Source organism: Cnephaeus nilssonii, assembly GCF_951640355.1.
Source record: "Cnephaeus nilssonii genome assembly, chromosome: 7".
Lineage (NCBI taxonomy): Eukaryota > Metazoa > Chordata > Mammalia > Chiroptera > Vespertilionidae > Cnephaeus > Cnephaeus nilssonii.
The window spans coordinates 67620144-67634843 of NC_137078.1; the positions used below are offsets into that span (position 1 = coordinate 67620144).

Here is a 14700-nt window from a genome sequence, read left to right on the forward strand (position 1 = left end):
TTAAAAGATATTTTTCATACTGCACAATCCATTCTCTGACATCAGTTATATAACCTCCTGCTTCAGGTCATTTCAGAGTTACAGACTAGAAGGCAATGCTGCAGAGCATCCAGCATCCCCCTAGAGAAGAGTCCTCCATTTCCTTCATGACAAATGTATATTCATACTCTGCTTGCATACCTCTGGTGATGGGGAGCTCACTGTTTCTATGGGAGCCCATCCAATGATTGACAGCTCTCTTCACTAGAAAGTTTTCCTCATTTGGACCTGAAATCGGTCTTACTGAGACTACTTCCCTGAATTTAGTCTTTATATTTGACAACACAGAGAAAGTTTGCTTCTTTTGGACAAAAAGAATGTCCAAAATATAGATTGTGATTTTGCCTTCCTACTTCTGCTCCCTCTTAGGTTTTGTCTCAAGGACAAACAGCTTCAGTCTCCTCTTCCATTTCTAATGGGAAATTATTTACAGACAGCTCATCATCCTGGTTGTACTATCAGTAGCATAGCTGTCATTTATTGAGCACCTTTTCTGTTATTTCCCATACCCAAATTCATTAAACCTACATAACTACTATAATGAGATAGACATTACTATTGCCATCCTATGGGTGAGAAAACTAAGATTCAGAAAGGTTCAATAACATACCCAAGATCACCCAGATATTAAGAGACAGAACCAGGGTCAGGATGCAGAATTAAAACCCAGAGTTGCCTGGCTCCATGTGTTTTGCTTATAAACTATGAACATATTCGCTGCTTGCGAGGCCTATGATCCAATTAATCAAAGCAATTTTTAAAAGTGGGTCCTAAATCTAGTCACAACATATAGAAACAGTCTGACCAGGGGAAAATAGATCTGGACTATCACCTCCCTTACTTTATGCAATTTGCCTCTAATTATGCTGCCTCAAGAGAAGCTATCCTTTCTGAAAGGCATGCCACTCTGTTACCTCATGTTGAGCTGGTTGCAGTCAAATAAATCCCCAGGACTCTGACTTGGCAACTGCTGGAAAGTTAAGTTTCAACCGTTCTTCCTTATCTTGGTTATAGAGTCCCTGACAACAAAGTGAGGTTGGCTGGTTGGATCTCAAAGGAGGGGAAGACCTAAAGGGAAAGGTGCCAAGAATACTCAGAGGGACAGAAGAGCTGCATCAACCACTTTATTTGTGTTCCTCTGGGCAACGAGCACCCTGGGGAGAAGCTGTATACACAACACAACATTTGTAGCCAGCAAACATATGGTTGTTTGTTATAATTTCTGAAAACCAATAAGCAAAGGAAGAACACGCTTTGCTCTTCATTTTTGCATCAAACTTAGAAAATCTTCAACCCAAAGCAAAAAAGTGCTTAACTGGAGCTTTGTGCTAAAGGCCCTATCTCCCTGGAGCCTCCCTTCCTCTCCCTACCTCCTAATCCTCATTTCCGGGAGGTCACTTTAATTAGCAGGCTGTCGCGGTGACTCAGCCTGCTGCTTCCCCGACTGGGAGGGAGCAGACTCTCCTGGACCCATTCATCATACAAAGGCACTTGACTCTTTAGAAAAATGCACAACATTAAGCTTGCCCCACCTTGGGAATTGCTGCTGCTGTTGTTTTATTTTATCACCCCCACCTGCCTGGGAGTGCATCTTTTTGTCTTTTGTATCTCCCCTACCTGGTCATCAGCCTTCCCCCCTTTCAGACTGTCAATGCCTGCCTCTTCGGTGGCCAGGCTGGGTCTGTGACACCAGAATCTGAAGATTGAGTGACCAATACTTTTTTTGTCTTTGGAGCTAAATTCTCAAACCACCCAGGCCATTGGGAAATAGCTCTTGGAACAGTTTTCTGACGTTGCATGCTGGGATTTGGGGGAGTCAGGGAGCATGCAACTCATAGATAGAGTGAGCGAATGTCTGAGACCACTGTAATTTCGAAAACTCTGTCCCATTGTTCCCAGCAGTGCACGTGTCTTTGGGTTGCATGTGTTGTTGATGTTGCTTTGGATCAGCAGATACGGGCACAGCTTTTCTAAAACTATAAACAACCAGAGCTTATTCTAAAAGTTAACCATCTGTAGTAACTGTACAACTTCAACAGGGAAAGGGCTGGAAAGCACGGACTTCTGACCAACCTCTCAAAGGGACGTGCAGGTTTTCCTCTTCCTGTGAGCATCTCTATGTGTTGGGAAAGGGCACCTGTACTCGCCTGGTTTGCATCTCCTATTCTGTTCCTGAGCTGTAAGCTGAAGCCTTACAATTGATTTTTCCATTGGTAAAAGGGAAAATCAATGATGAAATTTCTCATTTCCCCTCTTTCCTTTCACTAACTAATTCCTTATCCCACAACCCTTCTTTTGAAAACTAGAAGGTGATTAATGTTAGCAGAAAATGCATGCTCCACAAGACCTCCCAGGACTTCATGTCCTTAAAAAGCGTTTGAAGGGTCTTTGTGGTTCACTGAGCTCTTCTTGTCCCCTTTGCTGATGGGATAGCTGCTGGCCGGGCCCCGCCGGAGTGGGTACTTGTAGGGAGGGGGTCTTTCTTTCCTGCAAAGGGGGAGATGACAGAAAGAGAGAAGAAGGACAGCACATATACACACTGTATGAAATCATTAGTGTGCATGTCTATCTCCCCCACTGGACTGGGACCTCCTGGGAACAGTGGCCTTGTCTTGTCCTGGGAACCCACACCAGGGCCTGGTTCAAAGCAAGCACAGTGGTTCAATGAATAGTGGTTAGATGGATGGATGGATGGATGGATGGATGGATGAATGGATGGATGGATACATTACATCATTCTGGTTCTGGAAGAAACCTGACTCCCTACAGCTCAACTCTTCCACATTTCCACCTTGATTCTACCTCATTCTGCCCATTCACAATGAGATGAGGGTGGACGCATAGAAGGGCTATGGCTTAAGAGCCTAGGACCCATTCCCTTCACAAACATCTGGGCTCCAGAGCCCTCTTTATATTTCTCAGTACAGCCCGATTATGGAATTTCATGATGGGTCTGTCTCCCCACAGGCTGGGGGCTCTTGGAAGTCAGAGATGTATCTGGTTCACTCCTGTGTCACAGCAGCCAGTAGCCAGCAGGCAGCACTCAATGCAATACTCTTAACACCACTTTTCGGTAATAATCCACTGTCTGGTTGGCTCACACACTAGACTATGAGCTCTCTGTTGGCAGGGACCAAGTCGTATCCATTTCTTCATTTTCCCTCACACAGGGCCTTATGTTGTAACTGGTAAGTTGGTATGCCATTCGTTCATGCTTTGGACTAAGATTGATTCCCAGTGGAAAGAGTGGGGTTCAGAGCCAGAAAGAACTCAATTGAATTCCTAGGTCTGCTGTATATGAGAGGTGTGACCTTGTAAAGTTATTTAACTTCTCCGAGCTTCATTTGTAAAATGGGGATAAAATATTCCAACCCTGTGGGGGCATCGTGACTTTAAATAAAATAACATGAGTAAACACACTGGTGTCATTCCTTGCCAATTGTAACTTACAAAGGCAGGGTGCTAGGTGCTAGGTATGGTCCCAAAATGAGTCAGCCATTGATGCTGTTCTCAGGCTGCATAGGTTTAGCAGAGGGGAAAACTGAATAAAATAACTACACAGAATAATAAAGAACTATAATGCATGGCAGAAAGTGGCAAATGGCACGAGGAGGGCAATCTCTTGTTCTAACTGAATTAGGACTGAAGAAGTGACTTCCTGTAGTCCCCTACGCTCTGACCTTGGAAGAGCCATTCTCCTTCATTATTGATGGCTCAGAAGTAAGGTAAATACAATAAGAGGCAGCACACCAAAGGGACCTCGTGCTTTAACACCCCACACCCCAACCAGAATGCCTGGCTGTTGCTCACAGAAGGATCTTGCCAACATGGCAAGACTGTCTAGCCTGGTGAGACACAGCTTGACCTTCTTTCCATTGACAGCCTGGAGCACATGCTTGGAATGTTGCTCATAGGCAATGTGACCTTGAAGAAGGCCTTTCCCTTCTCTGAGCCTCCCCTTCTTCATTTCTAAAATAATGAGAAGAGCCCACCTCCTTCCTGCCTCATAGGCTCTGGCATATAGGGGCTGGGGGCAGAGCTGTCTCCTTGCTGAGGCTCACCTGGCCTGGTCATGTTTCCTATTTAATTTTCATGCATCTTGATGGTGCATTTTGAGCTTTAGCCCCGTGACTGTCACTGTGGTCCCGTCAAGTGTGGGGTCTGTTTTGGTCATCAACACCACATCTCTAAGCCTGATCTCTTAGGCCTACCTTGATGGCCGTCCTCAGCCACCCTTTCTTAGTGATGGCCCAGGACCCAGGGGTGTTGACATGCTCTGTCAGCACAAGGGTCAAAACTGACGTGTTATAATTACCCATAGAGATGAGAGAGAACAACGATTAATTTTGAGTCAAAACGTGTAATTTTCCTTTAGAACCAGAACTGCTCTTTTGCTTATGCTATTTGATGCTTGGGTGGAAAATAATACAAGAAACGGGAACTATTCAAATCCCAAGTCAGAGCCTTGTGTCCTCCTGGGAATTCATTTTTAAAGAGTTTCTGACCAGTTGAGAGCTAAGGGATATTCATGGTTTGATGAGTCAGCAGTGCGGGGATGGAGAGGGAATTAATTTTTGTTTTTCTTCATTTAAGGGTGGGTGCATTTACTTTAAGTCCTCAAGGCTTTGAACTCTGAGGAATGAACTCTCCCATTGTTTTCTAAAGAGGGCCCCAAAACTCAGGGCAAGGGGATTCCATGAACAGTGATATCAGGGTGCTGAGAACTTCCCTGCATCCTTTAGACCAAGTTTCAACCCCCCTCCCCATGTCAAATAATTCTTCATAACTAATGCTGAGAATATCAAGCTGGGGATATTGGGGCCCAGGCTCTAGTCCTGCATCTGACCAGCCCTGTCTTCCTCATCCATATCCTGAGGAGGGGTCCTGGATGATTGCTAAAGTCCCTGACACAATGCAACATGCAAGAAAAAAGTGGTAAAGGATCAAAATAATTTCACTCAGGCTGAGAGAAAACCTGAGAGAGAGAATCCTCAAATTAACTTGCAAATGAGATTCTAAGAGTTCTTTTGAGTTTTATAAAGCTTTAAAAATTTTAAGAACTTTAACCAATCAAGAATGACTTCTAAGAAAGAACTGAATACTTTTCTCTAGAGGTGAGCCCCTCCAAGACAGGGTCATATCTTAATCATTTATACATTCAGCTTCATCCTTTCCCCAGGGTCCTTGCATAAAGTGTTGTTTTCCTAAGTGGATGACTGCCTGACTGCCTGAATGAATACAGGAATGCACACTCAGTACAGTCTAGACAATGTGGGAGCACAGAGAAGAAATAAATGTAATCTTCTCCCAGGATGGGGGGCACAAAGAGCCCCATGACTGGTGAATAATCTGAGACTGACTATGAGTCAGAGTACATTGTCATGCCGCTGGGGCTCAGGGCTAGTGACTCACAACATGGTTTAACTGGGGCCCTGAGAAATCATCCAGCTCAACCAGAGAGGGCCAGGGTCTTGCCCATGAAGAGCCTGTTGGAAATCTGGGACTGCAAACTAGAAACCAGAGGAGATGGAAGCATTTATTGACCATCCATCTATTGGCTGCCAGGCACTGTACCACGCTTGTATCTAATCTTTAAAACCATCTTTAGAGGTCGTTGTTATTACCCCAACTTTATAGATAAATAGAGAAAGGTTTTAAGAGGCCCCACAGTTAGAATGAGCCTGAGAGAATTTGAACCCTCACTTTCCAGGTGGAACATAGCTGAGCCTCAGTCTAGCTTTGGAATCATACAAGTCTAGGATCAGATCCTGGCTCTGACAAAAATTCTCTGACCTCAAGCAATTCATTTCACTTTTCTGAGCTCTCTTTCCCTCATTTGTAATATGGAGTATATAACATCTACAATGAATAAATAAATGGGATCAGGGACAGCAATTACTTCACTCAATAAATAAAAATGATTACTATAGGATTTTTTTTTGTTTTGTTAATAATTAGATAAGGAGGAAGGTGCATCAGGGAGGAAGGTGCAAAGGCCCCGAGGCAGCAAGCACATAGTCAAAGTCTTGGGCAAGGACTGTGGGAAGACTGGTCTGGCAGGAGCAGTAAGTTATACATCTTCATGTCCTTCAAGGAGGCTGGACCACAAGGGAAGTAGGAAATGAAGCCAAGAGACAGGGCAGGGGCTGCACAATCCAGATGCCCAAATGCTCACTGGGCTCACTTCCCGCAGGTGTGGTAACGCCCAGTGCTTTGCGCTCGTGTCTAGTCCTCAGGAAGAATACTCATCTCCTGACGTCTCTCCTCACTGGCTTAAGAAGTTGCTCCAGCAGAGTGCCTGAGCCGAACCTTCTCAGGGGATTGTCCCCTTTAGCCCTGAACCTTTGTATCTTGAGGGAAAGGGACTACCATGCACCGAAGGGACATATGCATGATAATCTTCCAACTGAGTGCTACTCTCCGACTTTATGGATGAGGAAATGGAAGGATAAGACACTTTAGGAGCCTAGATGACATAGGAGTCTCTGAGGATGAGCAATCAGATGAAGTAGCAAATGGTACCACCAGACTAAGTTAGAATTATGACTGCACTCGGCTCCCAGTAAGCCCTATCCCTGCAGACTCCCATGCAATGTGACCACCCCTCACTGTCCGACCCCATATTGATACTTTATACTCAGGAAATACTCTGTTAAACTCTTCTTTCCCATACACACTCTGTGGCAGGGCCGGGATTTCTTTCCTGTGCCACAGATGGGAAACTGAGGGTGGAGAGAGGCTAAGGGAAGTTGCCCCTGAACGTGAAGCCCACAAAGCAGGACTCCAGACCACACTGCTCTACTCAGCCACTTACCGCAACCTTGGCACGGGAATCGCCATTTTCTCAACCATGGGGTCCAGCCGATAATAATCCAAAAACGTCCTGGCCACGTTCCGCCCCAGCTTCATATCTGCAAGTGGGTGCATTAAGGAGCAACTTGGAAAAGAGACTGACACAGAGTGAGAAGAGGACTAGTATAATAAAGGATTACAATAATAAAAACAGTTGTATCTCTCACTACTCAGCGCTTTTTGTAGGGACTATCTTTGGAATCTGCACAAAACCTTAAATGGTAGATACTAATATTTTCCTCATTTAACAGATGAGGAAGCAAGTGCACAGAGGTTATAATTTGCCCAGGGCCACAGAATTAGGAAGGGGAGGACCCAGGTTATGGATCTAGATAGTCTTACCCCAAAGACTGTGTTCATAGCTTTTAGAATATACCGAGTCCCTTTGGGAATAACTGGGCTTCTGTGGTCTGGCGTCAGGTTTATCAGGAGGCTGATAATAAGACCCAAGAGCAAGATACTCTTTGTTGTATATAGAGCAGGGCCCGCCTGACCCTCAGAGATCTGTCTTCTTCTTTGGTAATCCCAGCGACAATGATAAAACCCTCTCATCCTACATAGTGTGCCCATGCCACCTTGAAAACTACCAATAATAAATCTTTAGAGTTATGTTAAAATACAAACTCCCTGGGGACCACAGTGGCCATTAACACCTTAGTATAAATTAGTACAGCAATCATCTATTCAACTACACAGAGTATCTACTCTGTGCATTACATCTCATAGTGCTGGGCCTTCACATGAGCTATTTCCTCTTCCTGAAATTCCTCCCTCTTCCCTTAACTGATTTATACCTACCAAGTCTCCATTTGTGTGCTATCTCTTTGGCAAAACCTTCCATGACACTTTTCTCCCCTTGCCCCATATTTCCATGGCTTCTGAACTGACTTCACTCCAAGCACTTATTACTTAGCTCATTCCCCTCAGCTCAGTACATCCAAACTGCCACCAATTCTTCTCCATGAGACCTCCTATCTCTTAAGTTTGTCCCTTGTCTCCAGTCCCCGGCTATCCTCCTAGACAAGGCCAGTACGGCCTTTCCCCTGACTTATTGTCACCCTGTCCTGACTGCCTGTCTCCACCCATTTGCTACAATGTAGCCAGGGGTGCTGTTCTAAAACACAGACTTGACCATGTCACCCAACTGAGTAAAACCATTCAGTGGCTCCCAGTTGCCTTTAAATTTCAAATTTTGGAACTTCATTTACAAGGTCCTTCATAATTGGGTCCCTGATTATTTTCTTGGCTTGTGCTTGCTACCTCCCCACATCTACCCCCTTCCTTGCCCTTCACACTGCAGCAATACTGAATTTTCCCCCCTCCAGGTCTCTGCCTATGCCATTCTATCTTCCTATACCACTCTCCCTCCCTCCACGAGCCTTACAGGGCCGACTCCTTCTCAGCCTTCAGACAGCTCAGTGTAGTTGTCATTTCAAGGAGAATTCTCGGCCACCGTGCCATCCAGGGTCTTGGAGCTAGACTAGCCTTTGCAGAAGGGTTGAGTGAATTTGCTCCACCTTCTTCAAAAAGTCCCCGAGTTGGGGTTGGGCAGGACCCAGAACATGAACACTGGCATTTTTGGAGCACCTGGCATGTGCCTGTCACTGCACTGGGTACTTGGTTTACATATGCATTTTGATCATCAAAGCAACCCAGTGAGGAAGGCACTTTCTGGGAGGGGAAGGAACGTGTCCAAGGCCACATAACCAGCGATGCTAGAGTCAGGACTAAAATCAGGAGTGTCTGACTGCAGAACTGTGAGCTTCCCACAACCCTGGGCTCTTTCCCAACTTGAAAGCACCTTTCCTGTCAAGGGCTGAGTCATCCCAGGCCAGTGCCTGGTGGGAGAAGGAAAAACACAGGATGAGCTGTTTATGACAGGCGCTTTGCCGCCCGCCCGCTGTGCTCTGGGGCTGCCACCTGCTTTCCTCTTCTGGATCTGACCGACCTTCTCTGTCCCCTTCTTTAAAAAGTTCACAAGCTGGCATGGCCTCTCTAACCAGCAGACCCTGAAGGCAGCCTCACGGCCAGGGCCCACAGAGGCAGCTGGCAGCTTAAGGAGAGCAAGTCATGCTTGTGTGTGCCAACAGTAAGAGCTACAGGGGCTCAGAGAGAAGGAGAGGTCCCCAAGGACTGAGGACTGGGTAGAAGAATTGCAGCAGAAGTTTTGGAATCAGCTGTATCTAATCCAAATCCTGGCTGTGCCACGTGCTGTGTATGGCGGATTGTATTTCCCAAAGACCTCTGCAACAGTAGCTCCATCTCAGATGCTATTCTATGCTATAACCTTGACACTCCTTCCACTGAGAGATATAGTCTATGTCCCCTCCCTTTGAATCTTTGTGGGCTTGTGACTCATTTGTAATCAAAACAAATGGCAGACACTGTGGGACTTCTGAGGCCAGGTCATCAAAGGTGATGTAGCTTACCCCTTGCTTACTGGGATACTTCCACTGGGGTCCTGAACCACCATGCAAGTAGTCATGAGGCTGCCATGCTGTGAGGAAGCCCAATCGCAAGGGGGGGCTGCAGGGAGAGATCGTGAGGCTATGTGAGAGACTATGATAGAGAGATATTTCTAGCTCCAGCAGCACTGTGCTCTTCCAGCTCTAGACATTGTCTAACGGCAGTTCCACCAAAGGCTCCAAGCTGGAACCACTCAGCTGAGCCCTTCCAAAATTTCTGAGCCATGGACAACACAAGAGAATAGCGTTTGTTTTAAACACTAAGTCTGGGGGAACTAGAGCACTGTGGGACCTCACATAAGCGAGCCAATCTCCTGAGCCTCAGTTTCCTCATCTGTAAAGGGAAACAGTGATGCCTGCCTCTCAAGGCTGTTGTGATGAAGTGTGTGACTAACATATGGGGGTTGGCGGAATGAAAAAAAAATGAATGGGGAAGAGGGAAGCCTGACCCTTCCTCCCCAGCCCGCAGTGACAGACAGACCGGAAGTCACTCTGGAAGACACTGTGTAAACCAGTACTCTTGAGCTCCACAAGGAAAGGAGCTGGGCTGCTCCAGTGAAACGTCCCACTGTCATTTTCGACAAGCTCTGTTTAAAGGACAGTGTTTGGAAGGTGGGAGTTGCCTAGGACAGCCCTTTCCCTCTCCAGCCACATTACATATTCCTCAACCCCTGAGGGCCTCACTCCACATTATTTACTGCAATGGCCCCGTCTGAGTCAAGAAATGGGATGTGAGTGGGAGATAGGGAGAGAGTGATTGAATACTTTCAATTTAAACAAGCTGTCTTTCAACAAAGATTTAAGATCCAGGCAAAGAGAAGGCAATAACTCTCTTGGCTGGAACCCTTTCAATATATTGCAGAATTAAGCCAGAAAAAAATTGGGGTGAAAACTCCCAACTCTTCATGGCCAACAAAAATCTCAGGATGGCCTGTGAGCTGGAAATGTCAGACTCCTCAGATTCTCATGTAGCTCCTGATCTGCTTTTTGCAGATGGCAGGCAAGGACGTCAGGCGGGATCAGGGCCCTTGAATCAGGGAAGCAGGAGGGCTCTGCTGGGACTGTTCTCTCTCCCACAGTGGGTGCTGCGGGCAGGCCTGGTTATTATCCCCGTTTTGCAGGTGAGAAATCAAAACTGACTTGTGTACTGAAGCACATCAAGTATTGGCACAAGGAAAATTGAAGCCAATTCATTCATTCATTCATTTGTTCAATTCATTAGTTCATTCATATATTTATTAAGTGTCTTCTACACACCACACAAGGTTCTAAGAGCTGGGATACATGAAGAGAAAAATGGACAGTCTCTGTCCTCATCATGTAGGTCTTTCCTTGCCATTATCCTGCCTCCATATAAAAAAATTTTAACTCCTACCTGCTCCCTGTTTGGAGACCCCCACCTAGAATTCTTTCTCTGTTCACATTCCTCCCCATGCCAGCAACAGATGATCATTATTAAAGGAGATGGATTAGCTCTGCAGAGGGGTAGGCCAAGAAGAAGTGATTTCTCTTTGGTAAAGCTGATGGCACTGCTGGAATATTAAGAGGCACCTGTGTAGGAGCCTCTAGCCTGAAGAACAATGCGACAGTGAAATATCTTTTGTCTCTGCCTCCCTCACTCATCCTCCCACGGTGTCGGACAGGTGCATGATTAAACAGATGAATCTTTCCCTCGAGTGTGTGTGGTGTGGAGGCTGCAGATGGAGTTGTGGAGTCCTTTCCAGTTGCAGGCAAGTCCTGAGATGCCCTCGAGGTGAGGAGAGAGAGCGAGCAGGAGGGAGGAAGAGACCAAGTGAGACAGGCAGAGGCAGAGACCAAAAGAGAAAGAGATGCCAACAGACAGGAAGACACAAAGAGAGAGTGATCAGGGTGCAGCAGAAAGATAAGGAGAGAAAAATAATCAGAATGGCTGAGAGAAACTTAGACTTGAAAACTGGAGAGAAATGGAGTGAGGGGCAGAGATAAACATAGGAAGTGAATAACAGAGAATCAAACTTCAGTGAGAGAGGAAGATACAAATGTAGGCAGGGGGAGGGGGAAAAGAGAGGAGGAGAGGAAGAGAGAAAGGCAGAGGATGAGACAGAAAGGGAAAAGAAAAAAAAGCAGAGAAACTCAGGGACAGAGGACAGACAGTAAATGAGCTGCAGCAAGCTAAAATAGAGACAGCAACAGTGAGAGGCAGAGAAGACAGACAGAGGAAGGGAGAGACAGACTGACAGGGAGGGAGACCTCCTCTTTGACACGTGACAGGTAGCTCAAAAGGGGGAGGTGCTTTCAGAAAGGAGACCAGAAAAGAGTGCGTACACACTCAAGGTGGTGAGCGTGAGCAAGACCTGCACATTTAGCTGTGTGACTCTGGACAAGCTACTTATCTTCTCTGAGCCTCGGTTTTTTCATCTCTGAAATGGATAATGTTGCCTACCTCACAGAAATTGTGTTGACCAGAAATTATGTATCCAAAGCACAATGCTGGCGAGCAGCAGCTCTTTTTATGATCATTATTATTTATGAACCTGTCATTTCCAACAAAACATAACCTCTTCAAGGACAAGCGTGTGTCAGTTATTCAAACTTATTTCTAGCACCATTTAGCACATGTTAGGATTATGAACAGAGGGCACAGAGAGAACAAACAAATCAACCAGGCAGGTCGGGGGGGGGGGGGCCAAGATAAGGGAAGAAGGGAGAAAAAGAGGGACAGAGAGAAAGAGGGAGGGGAGATGAAGAAATTGTTTTTAAAATTCTATTTTCTGTATGCTCAGGGATAAGACCTTGCAGTTCCCTTCCATGCTGCGTGCCTCAGTTTCTGCTCCTGTAAAACTGGCTGTGGTTGACCTAAGTGATCTCTAGTTCTAATTCCCTCCCTTTCTCCCTCCCTCTCTCCTGCTCTCATTCTCGTTCTCACTCTACTCTTCCCCAGAAGTGTTTCCCTGGAGCAGAGCTTTTCCAACCACGCTGATGACGGGCAGCTTTATCAGGCATGAAGATGGTGCCTACCACTCTGGTGGGGTATTTGAAAGGGAAATCAGGTTGGGGACTGGCTGGGCTAGAACAGATAGAGACCTGGCCTCAGGTATAACGTGTCTGCGTCTGGATGGGTTGATCTTGGGGGAGTTTTAGACTCCAGACCACATTAGGCAGGTTGTTGTCATTCATTCACTATTTGTTATTCACTTATTCATTCAACAGACACTTAGCAAGCACTTCCTATGTGTTAGGCCAGTGGTCAGCAAACTGCGGCTCGCAAGCCGTGGTTTGCCGCTCTGTTGACTAATGAGTTTGCCGACCACTGACCTAGACTCTCGATTCCAATAATTATAGGCTCTTGTTGTTCCTTGTGATTAAACCCCTATCGCAGTGGTCAGCAAACTCATTAGTCAACAGAGCGGCAAACCACTGTTTAGGCCATGTAATAGGTATATAGAATATATACACTAGGTATATAGAGTTGGGGAAAAAACCCAGGCCAGCTGTGCCCTCAAGATGCTGATAGTCCAGACACTGCTGACATTGGAGGATGTTTAGCAGCATCCTTGCGTCTTCCACTAGATGCCAGCAGAACCACCCACCTCGTGTGACAACCAAATGTGCCTACAGACATTTCCAAACATTCCCTGGGATGCGGGGGGGTGGGGGGGAGCACCAGTGTCTAGCGGATGCACAGTATCTGGTGGAGGGGGAGCAGGTGAAACGGGAGAGGTGGCTGAGAGCTTGACTGAGAGGGTCTCAGCTTCCCTGCCTGGGAAAAGTCATCCCTGAATGGATCCTTGGAGACAGGCAAGGGCGCAAGGAACCTGACCTCACAGGCTGCACTGACCTCACAGGACGCTAGTCTATCCTCTAAACCTTCATCTCTCAGATATCTCTCCCTTCCCTACCTGCCCCAGACTGCTGGCACCTGTAACCCGCCTGTCTACCTCAGACTCATTCCTCCTGGAGGGGGAAGTGCACCTCTCCCTCCAGCTCCCACATTGCCACCTCCTTGTGGCGCCCCCCTTCCCCCCTCTTCCACTCCAGGTGCCAGCAGTTTCCCAGCAGCGCCTCCCTTTTCCCACAGATTAGCCTGGGCTCTGGAAATTGGCTCTCAGAGTCCACTGTGCCTGCCCAGCACCAAGGATGGGCCCTGACATAAAGCAGATGCTCAAAAATAGATACTATCTTCTCTTTCACCTTTAACATCCTGAATCCAGGAACTCCCTGTACTTTGCTGACCTTCATATTTTCTAGGCGACCCTGCTAGCGGTTCTCAACCTGTTTAGAACCGCTGCTGTAGAGCCTACGACCATCGGAAAACACAGACATTTACATTATGATTCATTAACAGTAGCAAAATTACAGTTATGAAGTAGCAACAAAAATAATTTTATGGTTGGGGGGTCACCACAACATGAGGAACTGTATTAAAGGGTTGTGGCATTAGAAAGGTTGAGAACCACTGGCCTAGAAGGTCATAAAATATCTGAGCAGGAAGGGACCAACAGTGGACACCTGTTTTGCTTTGTTTTCCGTTCTTAATCTATTCCCCTTCCCCAACACTCCACTTTTCCCATAGTGAACCCCAATCCCAGTCCCTGTGGTTCAGGAGGAGCTGACTCCACCCAGAGTGTGGGTGGGGATAGAGTTGAACCTTATCCTGGCCAATCAGAGCACTGAATTCTCCTTGCCACAGGGAGTTGTAGGGTATGGCCAGAGCCCAGTGAGACTCAGTGCTGGGACTTGTCTAGAGGATGGGATATCCATCCACCAGGGGCTTCTGGCTGCTTTTTTTCCCCCCTGGGGTTGGGGTGGGGAAAGAGCCTGTCAGAGAAAGGAGCCAAAACTCAGGAGGTAGCTAGAGACCAAGTCCTGATGACATAGATTCTCTTGATCCGGGCATGCCTTTCACCAGTATTCATTTGGATTTTTAAATTATGTCAGCTAGTTAATCCCCCTTTTGCTTAAGTCAGTTTGAGTTGGTTTTTCTGTCACTTGCAACCAGAGGAATTGAAACATCCTAATTTTACAGATGAGGGAGAGATTTGCAAAGGCACACAGTAACTATACACAATCAGCTTTCAAAATAAATATATTGCCTCATTTTTTTCTCTTTACTGAGGAACAGAACAGGGACAGGTTGTCCTCTGCCTGGACAGGGTCATAGGATATTGATTTTGGTCACAGAATGCCTAATCTTTCCCCAACAGAGAGAATTTCTTAATTCAGGTCCTCAGGAACCAGTTTTGTTTTGCATTATAATGTTTTTATCCACCAAGTGAAACTGCTGATGACCGTCCTTCTCTTCCACACACTGTAATCAGCAGCAATTAATTCTAATCACAAGGAGACAGCAAAAATGAACAGAGCA

General features: G+C 46.3%; 1 protein-coding gene across 1 annotated transcript in view; it reads right to left on the bottom strand.

Moving 5' to 3' along the window:
• Positions 1–2405: 2405 nt before the first annotated feature.
• AGBL4 (AGBL carboxypeptidase 4) overlaps positions 2406–14700 on the bottom strand; it is a gene marked incomplete at both ends in the record, with an annotated part of 953795 nt that continues 941500 nt past the window's right edge. Inside the window, 2 exons of the mRNA XM_079777856.1 lie at positions 2406–2526; positions 6854–6950. Coding sequence (XP_079633982.1) covers positions 2406–2526; positions 6854–6950 — 218 coding nt within the window. The remainder of the gene's footprint in view (positions 2527–6853; positions 6951–14700) is intronic.